We start from the raw sequence: 8,823 nt of genomic DNA, 5'->3' as shown, positions 1-8,823 counted from the left end.
TAACAGTAAAAAAAGATATTTATTGTTAAAAAAAAAAAATCAAATGGCCAACAAAGCCACTCGTGCAATCACTCACACCCACAGTCACGCATGCCCACTAACAAGCCCTCTCCACACAGCTGCTTCTGAACGGCTCTGTCGGTGGGAGTCTCGGCTGTTCTTCCTTCTGACTTCTGACTCCAAAACCACACACATGAAAGGCAGTGGACCAGAGAGGGACTGGGGAAAAAACAGAGTGCTCAGGCCACTACAGGCCTCCCTGGCTTCCAGCCTCTGCCATTCCCAGCTACATAACTTTCTACACACGTGCCCAATACACACGGTCCATGGGTGCCCACATGTGTAGGCATGGGCCCGCACTGACCCTCCATGCGTAGGGCTGAGTCAGTGTGGGTAACACTTGATTGGCAGGCATCTGCGATGAAGGGTCTGCTAGCTGGCTTTTCTCCTCCACCTGGTCCTGAACAGTAGTTGAATTCCTTGTGTCTAGACAAGGAGAAACCCCTTGCATCCAGGCAGCAAGGTTGAAAAGTGCCTAAGGACTTTTTCAGATGAACTACTTCCTTCTTGCTTTTGGCCAAAAGTGCCTGGAGAACTTGGGCCAGTCAACTCAGCATTCCACGGGATCTGAATTCTTCAACACAGAAGGTCCTCCAGGCAGGATCCTACTGGCAGAGGTGCGACGCATCCTGAAGCTTCAAGGACAAGACTTCTGGGACATGGAGGGGCAAGCGACTCATCTCCCAAGAGTGCTCTTGTTCCCAGTGCCCAGGAATGGCGCTGACACGAGACACTTGGCACGGACTTCACAAATGCACACACAGCGCAGATACTCAGCTGACTGCAGTACCTGCGTGCAGGCTGCTTTACCCTTCAGTTCCCTAGGAGACCACTGCATGGATCTCAGAAGGCCCTGGGCCCTCCCTCCACAGTAGATGCATGCGTGGTTGCCTGTTGGGCACAGACCTGCCTGCCCCACAATGGGCCTGTGAGCCGTTTTAAGTAGCTTGGCCCAAACATGCCGAGCTAGTAGTTGCAGCTCTTTTCTGGCTGAGTCTGGGAGGTGGTCGAGCTGAGGGATTGCCCTCCTAGTTCTCATCCCAGCATGCACCTGTCTGCGCATCCTCTCTTGGCTGGGGCCCAACAGCTGTTTTGGCAGCTCCACCCTCAGCTTCTCTCCACCCTCGAGGACAAGCTAAGGGACCCGAAGAGCACATTTTAAGAGATAGGGATGTGGTGGCTTCCCTCTTTCTCCCAGTCACACCCAACTCACTCCCCCCACAAGACTGGAAGACAGTACAGGGCCTGGGCCTCCCCCACGCCTTCCGCTGAGAGCCCCCGGAGCTAGAACATGACTTCCTCACAACTCCCATAGTCGCTCTCTACCATGTCTGAACCCTCGTAGTTAGGAGGTGCTCGAGGTTGGCTCCGGCCTGCAGCAGGCCCACCATTCACTTCACAGTCAGCGTAGGAGGGCCCGGCTCTGCTGAGGCGCATGCTCACTCCCTTATAGCCCCCCTCTGCCAGGCAGGGCCCGCTCCCCTGGCGGAATTGCGAGTGGTAGTAGCTGATAGCCGTGTACTCGTTGAGACAGGGGGCGAGCAGGTGTTCCCGGGGGCTGGGGGGCCGTGGAGGCATCAGGTCTTCCAGGTTCTGGTTGCTGTAACGGGGTGGGAGGGGTGCCCGCTTGTTTTCCAGTTCCAGGGGGAAAGGGAAGCCCCCGTAGAGGCCAGTGGGATCCGGCATCACCGCGGGACTGCCATGGCGGTGAGGAGAAGGTGGCAGAGGTCCCTGCATTACTTCGGGATGCTGGTATTCCCAATGCTCCTTCCGGGAGTAAGTCGGAGGCCAGACTGCAGCCTCACCTGGGTATACTGAAAGAAAACAGAAGGCTTGGTGAGCTCCGTGTTTCCGCGTCGGGCATTCTAGCAAGCTGTACAGGGGCTGGGAATGACTTGACGTTTGGTACGGATGGCCCAGGGAGCTGGTGGGCGTGTCACCTATCTGTACATGTTGTCTCTGGAAGTTGGGATGGATCTCCAGTCCAGGGAGGGCAAGTTAAGGCCCTGAGGTTAAACCCAAAGCCAGCCCATCTTGCAAATCCCTACTGCCAACCCGTGTCAGTGACAAGGACTAGGGAGACCCTGGTGGCGTTGGACAGTTGAAACTCGTCCCGAGACCCCACCACCCCCGCAGAGAGTTTAATCTCAGGACTGAAGGGAGCAGATGCACACTGTGGACTTGGAGATGGCATGGCATCGGTCACAGGGGCTGATGGGATGAGGGAGGCTTGGAGGGGCCCTTTTATCTCACACCTATCTCTGCCAGAGAGAACGAGAGCAACTCATTTCATCTTTATGGCCTCGGTGACATACCACGACAATACCCGTTGTAACTACTGGGGAGAACACCAGGAAAAAAAAAAAAAAAAAGAAAAGAAAGTGCTTCACAAACCCAGCTCTTTCTGAACCAAAGAGGACAACAGCGCAAAGCTGCAGACAACCCCTCTTTGTTCCCAAGCCTACGCAAACTCATCAAGAGGAGCGGACAGTGGAACAGCCGCCATGAGCCACAAACTCCGGGTGAAGAGTCTTGGCCTCTTCTCCAGGCACCTGTGTACTGCAAGCTGGAATGCATCCTTTCGTGTCCCAATTCCCAGAGATGGGTTTGATGCCTGGCTCTTTCATCGTATCCCAACACGTACACCCGTGGAGTGTTTGGGGGCTCCTACTCCCTACCATCCACCCCTCAGCCACAGGACTTCTGGTTATACTGACCCAGCCCCTCGCCTGACCACGTTCTCTTGATGACCGGCTCGTGGCCAGGATGGGAGGAGATTGCGGCCGGTGGCAGCCTGGGAGGCACGCTGCACACCATCGGCCGCTGTTTGGAGCTAGGTCCGAAGGTGACGAGTTCACTCGGAACTGAGGCCTTGCTGGGCTCCGTTTGGTTCAAGTTGTCGCAGGAGCTGGTACCCAGGGGGTCGAGCTCGATCGCAGGCGAAGCTTGGGTGTCCACGCCAATGCTCCTGGCAAGGAGGTCTGGGTCCTCCATGGCCACTGGCTTGTGAGACTTGCAGCGGCGACAGTAGAGGAGGAGGCCCACGGTGGCAATGATGATAAGAGGCAAGGCCACTATGATTACCAGAAACTCCTGCTGCCCCCAGTCGCCTCTCTTAATCTCAGGAGTGATGAGGCAGTGTCCTTCAGAGCAACCTCTTGCCTCCATTTCACACCTGCAGAGATGGAGAGGTTACTTAGCGGACTTTGAAGGTACCTCTTAAAAAAAAAAAGAAAAGAAAAGAAAAACCCTGTTTATTTTTTTTTTAATGTGCAAATATTTTGTCTGCATGCATGGCTGTGTACCACATGTGTGCCTGATGCCCTCTGAGGCCAGAAAAGGGAATAAAGATCCTACAGACTGTTTGTCAGCCACCATGGGGGGTGCTGGGGGATCAAACCCAGGTTCTCTGAAAGAGACAGCAAGTGCTCTTAACCACCGAGCTATTTTTTTCCATCCCCCTAAAGGTCTCTTTTCCAAAGTCCTATGGGATAGAGCCCTCACCCCCAATCCTGTGACTTCCTGCCAAAAGTCAAAAGGGAATTGTCAAACACTCTACCTCATTAATATCACAATCACCCACACTTGTACGTGTGTGCGTGCGTGTGTGTGTGTGTGTGTGTGTGTGTGTGTGTGTGTTGATGCTTGTGCACCCTGGGTCGAGGGACACAGCTCAGTATGTAAGGGTATGAACTGAGTCTGAATCGCCTGCATCCACACAAAAGCTGGCTGTGTGTTGGCCCCAGACTGTGAGAGGCAGAGACAGGAAGATCCCTGGGCCTTGTTGGCCCTGAGTCCAGCGAGGCCCTGTCTCACAAGAATAAGATGAGGGTGATAGAGCAGAGCACTAGGCACCCTAGAACACTAGGCTCCTTTGTGTTATTGGGTACATGTACTCCCACATACAATTGTGTGCAAGAATACATGTGGGGGAAGGGTACAAGGGCACGTGTATGCACATATGTGTGAAGGACAGAGGTCAACCTTATATGCCATTCCGAGGGCACCATCCACCTTGTTTTTGAAACAGGGTCTTTCACTTGCTTGGGGGGGGTCTCTCACCAACTAAGTGAGACCGGCTGGCTAGGAAGCTCCAGGGACTTGTCTCTCTCTGCCTCTTTAGAGCTGGGACCACAAGTGTATACCACCATACCCAACCCTTTCACATGGGTTCTGGGGACTGAACTCAGATCCTCAGGCTTGCAAGGCAAACACTGTTACCAGTTGAGCCATCTTCCGCTGCCCCCCCCCCCAGATTTAGAAACCACCTCATTTGTGACCATGTTGCCTGGTAATGTCCATTTCTTTACCAATGACATACAAGCCTGGGATATTCTCTCCACCAATGAAATCAGATGCTACTGCTGAGGATGCTACCTCCTCAGGTATCTGTTTACCAGATACAAATCAGCTATGGCCCAGGAATGGGAAACAGGTAGGAATGCCACCTGCGTCTCTTCACTGAGCCCTAAGAAGCCAGCCCAGTCCTGCGCTGCAGTCACGGAGGAGCACATGGCCTATTATGTGGATGCTGGAATCTGAACGCCCATCCTTATGAGTAAGCTATCCCTCCAGCCTGGACCTTGAACTTCTGACTCTCCTGCTTGACCTCCTAAGTGCTGGGATTGTAGTCATGAGCCACCATGCCTGGCAGTCAATGGCTAATATATCTAGGCTGACTACAGCTGATCAGATGTATGGCTTCCTGGTCCCTTGCTTATGTGTCTGGTTCAGACGGTTGGGAATTGGGTTTGGGAAACCACCTTTTCCACAAGCATTCCTTCTCGTGGTGCCATGATGGAAGGAAGTCATAGGAGGAAAAGGCCCAAAGGCTGGGCTTCTAGACTCACATTGGCCTCCCTAGTGGTCAGAGGGCAAAGATCACTCCCTAATGTTCCAGGGTGAGGAACCAGGGCATGTGGCCTCTCGGGGGCTTACCTGTCTCCTGTGTGAGGGTGAGGGCAGTTACAGGAAGTGCCTTCAGGAGAGGAGACACACGTGCCACCTTCCTGGCAGGGCGCAGAAGTGCAATTCTCCCTCCCAAGTTCGCAGTTCCTGCCAGAGAACGGAGGGGGGCACCGGCACAGGTAGCCTGGGAAAAAGAGGAAGGTGAATGAACAACCGGCTAGTGCTTAGGGACCCTAGTAAAACCTGTCTTTGCGCTGTAGTTCAAGAATCATTAGTGGCTTTCCCAAGATCACCCTGGGCTGTGGTCAGGGACCCTAACCTGCCAAAACTACAGTGAGACACAAGGTCTAGATCACAATCAGGGGCTTTGAGTATAAACCTCGGGCTCACCTTCCCAGTACTTACCTGCTCCAAGGGTCGGTGAGCAGCTTCCACCGTTGAGACACGGGTTCTGGCTGCAGGCAGTGCCGGGCCAGCAGCACTGGGTGAGAGCCCGTCTCTCTAGCCGGCCCACCGTCTTCTCTCCGTGGCCAAGCAGCTCCAACCTCTCACCATTGACCACGACAGCATCCAGGCAGCCTTCAAAGCCCAGGGAGATGTTTGAGGAAGGATTCGAAGGGACGAGGCCACCCAGCAGTAGGTGTCTGTCAGTCCTCAGACCCTGACATTCCTCTGGGATGACAAAGGAGGCGTTGTCGGTGGCGTCAACCAACAGATGAACGGAAGTGTCCCTCTCCTCTAGCAGCATGGAGTGCCACTGCCCATCGTTCACAGGATTCCGGGAGGAAAGGTTTCCATAGAAACCACCTGGACAGCGGTGTTCCAGCTGGAGAAAGCCATTGGCCAGCTGCAAAGGGAGCGTGGATAGCCGTCAGCGAAACAAGGATTTCTGAGACGGGCTCTCAGTTGCAGAACTGTTTTCCTGGTCTTTCTTGTTCTACCCACCCCGCCCAGTCACCTACCCCACTCATTTACACTGCCATTTTGCTCGTTGGCCAAGGGTGACCTTGAACTCCCGATCCTCCTTCCTCTACCTCCTAATTTGCTAGAGCTACAGTTGTTCGCCGTCATAGCTCTTTAGGTAGAGCTGAGGATCAAATCTAGGACTCTGTGTATGCCAGACAAGTGCTTTGCCAGCTGAGCCACACCCCCCATTTCCAAGCATTTTCAATCGCTTCAGGTCGTCTTTGAAGATTCCAAACGTCCTCACAATCCCATCCAGTCCTCACCATATTCCACACAATGATCAAGATACAATTTGACAGATGAGGGAACTGGGGTCCAAAAATGCCTTACTGGTGGGACCTTGTGTTTTATCATTAGTGAATGTGCTGGGGCCAGCTAATCTAGCCTAGCTGTTCAGCTCCAGACCATCAAGAAACAAAAACAAAACAAACAAAGAAGATCCAAACAAACAAACAACAACAACAACAACAAAAAACCCCAACGTAGATGGTACCTGAGGAGCAACCCCCTGAGTTGCACTGTGGCCTCTGCACTTGTGCCTGCACACACATCATAAGCCCCCTGAAGCTAAAGTGTTAGAGAGCCCCTGGCTTAGAACATTCTAGTTTTCTTTACTGTCAACAGGTGGGTATGCTTATAAAGCACCAGGCCAGCCTAGGATACATAGAGAGAGCCTGCTTCAAAACAGAAAAAGAACAGCTGGGGCTAATAGCTCAGTGGGATGCTTGACTGGTGAGCCTCTGCGTCAAGGCTCGGTCACTTTATGCTGGCAGGCATAAAGTTGGAGCTGTGTTGAAAAAGCAGAAACAAAGCAAAACAACAGAACCTAGGCATTCCTGCTGAACCCATCCTTCCTGTGCTAAAAACTGCCGGTGTCCAGTGTTCAGTGCGCTCTGTGTTGCTGTGTCAAATGGCAGACCTTCTCTTTCTTCTCTGCTCCCAGCAGCCAATCGCTCAGCTAAGCACTGACGCCACTGCCTCCTTCTGCCCACCGTCACTCCTCCTCTCCTTTCCTCTCTTCTTTTTAATCCTCTTCTTTCTTCGCCTACTTTTCTTCCTCCTTCATCTCCTCTGCCTCCTTTTCCTTCCTCCTCCTTCCCTTCCTCTCCACCCTTCATCTTCTTTGCTTTTATTGCCTCCTCTTTTTCTTCCTCCACCTTTTATGTTCCCTCACCTTCTTCCTCCTCTCTCATCTTCTTCTTCCTCCCCCTCTCTTTTTCTCCATCTTAGGATGAACCCAGGGCCTTGCCCACACTTTATTACAGCAACAGGAAACACATCTAATACATTTCCTCACGCTCTTCAAGTTACTGCTTAGCCACCACCTCCCTGACCACCTCACTCCCCCCCCCCATCACCCCCCCCACAGCATCCCATCCCCTGTGCCCTCAGGACTTCTCACATTCAAACCAACTCTAAAATCTCCCGGTTCTATCATCAGCCTCCCTGGTGTGTAATGAAAACTCTAAGAGGGATCGCAGTCCCATTCAACAGGGAGACCCAAGTGCATAGAACAGGACCTGTCACCCAGTGCTGATGCCCAACAGATACACGTTGAACAAACTGAAACCATGAAAGTAGTCAACTGGTGCAACGTTGTGACAGAAGTATTAACCCAGGCAGCAAAGGTGACTTTTGTAGGAGGTAACACGAATTACTGAGGGACTAGCATAAATTACCACGTTTTCCTTGTGTTCCCATGAGGCTTTGCTTTGGATTTGTTATCTGAGTACTCCCAGTGGAAATTCCTACCACACGCTAAAAACCTGCTCACAGTGCCGGGGCTATGTAGGCTCACGTCCTTCTCACTGTCTCTCTTCCAGGGATTTCACATCCCACAGAGCAAGTAGCCCCACCCCTGATGGCCTTGGGTATGTATGTCCAGATGGAAGAGCTGTGGTTTGGACAGTCCTGGCCTGTGTGTTCTGACTGATAGTCATATTCAGCATCCTTGAAAAAGATGAGATAGATATCCCCACAGCACCCCTTGTCTTCCCAGTGCTATGGAAGCCACTCATGTGGGAGTCGCCTTACCTTCAGAGAAATAGAGGCTGTTTCATTGGTGACCATTAGGAGGGCCCATGGCTGGAGCGTTCTCAGGTAGAAATGGACCTGCCAGTTCTGAGCCTGCAGGGGCCTATATCGCATGTAGCTCTGACCACCGAACCTCAAGGTGGTACCTGCAAACGAACCCGAGGCGTCACCATCCTTGAAGTGTCACAGATCCCTTACACTGGCAAATGGGTCATGTACCACATTGGCTACGTGAAGAGCCCAGGCTGGGGTAGGATGGGCTACATTTCTAGAGTTGCAAAGGGAGGTTGGCTGTCACCCTGCATGCCTCCCTCTGGGTACAGGTTCCTTGCCATCACTCCCAGCCTGAGGGTCTGCTGCAGTGAGCTTCAGCCATGCAGAAAGAAAAGTCAGCAGGGGGAACTAGTCAACTAATCAAGCGCATGAAGCCAAGCTTTTAAATCCCGCATGACCCATACAGCCTGGCTATCACCGGAAGACAGGAGATGAAATTGAAGAAGAGTTTGCAGCCGTGTGAGATTGGAGACCACAGGGCCTGCCTTCTTCTTGGGTAAACAGGGAACTTCCCAAGCGAGATGCTCATGAGGGAGTCAAGAGCTATTCTGTGATACAAGGAGCAAGTGATGGATGGAAGGGTCCAAATCTCTTTAAGTCCAGCATCCCTAGCCCTGTTACTGATTTCTAATGCACAGTTGCATAGGCAAGAGTCCGAGGTTTTGCCTGAGCAGCGGGTGGGATGGGGGGGTCTCCATCTTGGCTCACTTAACCACCATGCCCTCCTGCTCAGGAGTCAGGCTTGGATACTCAGCCAAGGCTCACCCAAGGCCTTGCAATAAAAACTTCTAGCAGCATGCC

At 52.7% G+C, this 8,823-nt stretch overlaps 1 protein-coding gene across 3 annotated transcripts in view; it reads right to left on the bottom strand.

Annotated features, from left to right (window-relative positions):
- FAT2 (FAT atypical cadherin 2) overlaps nucleotides 1–8,823 on the bottom strand; it is an 81,709-nt gene continuing 72,886 nt past the window's right edge. For all 3 annotated transcript variants that reach the window (XM_084764121.1, XM_084764122.1, XM_084764120.1), the window contains exons 20-24: nucleotides 7,969–8,114; nucleotides 5,374–5,815; nucleotides 4,999–5,152; nucleotides 2,778–3,235; nucleotides 1–1,874 (exon numbers count right to left, since the gene is read on the bottom strand). In XM_084764121.1, coding sequence (XP_084620247.1) covers nucleotides 1,345–1,874; nucleotides 2,778–3,235; nucleotides 4,999–5,152; nucleotides 5,374–5,815; nucleotides 7,969–8,114 — 1,730 coding nt within the window. In that variant the 3' untranslated portion in view covers nucleotides 1–1,344. The remainder of the gene's footprint in view (nucleotides 1,875–2,777; nucleotides 3,236–4,998; nucleotides 5,153–5,373; nucleotides 5,816–7,968; nucleotides 8,115–8,823) is intronic.

Source organism: Acomys minous (genome assembly GCF_964271855.1).
Source record: "Acomys minous genome assembly, chromosome: 16".
Classification (NCBI taxonomy): Eukaryota; Metazoa; Chordata; class Mammalia; order Rodentia; family Muridae; genus Acomys; species Acomys minous.
This window is presented reverse-complemented; position numbering and strand designations above follow the sequence as displayed.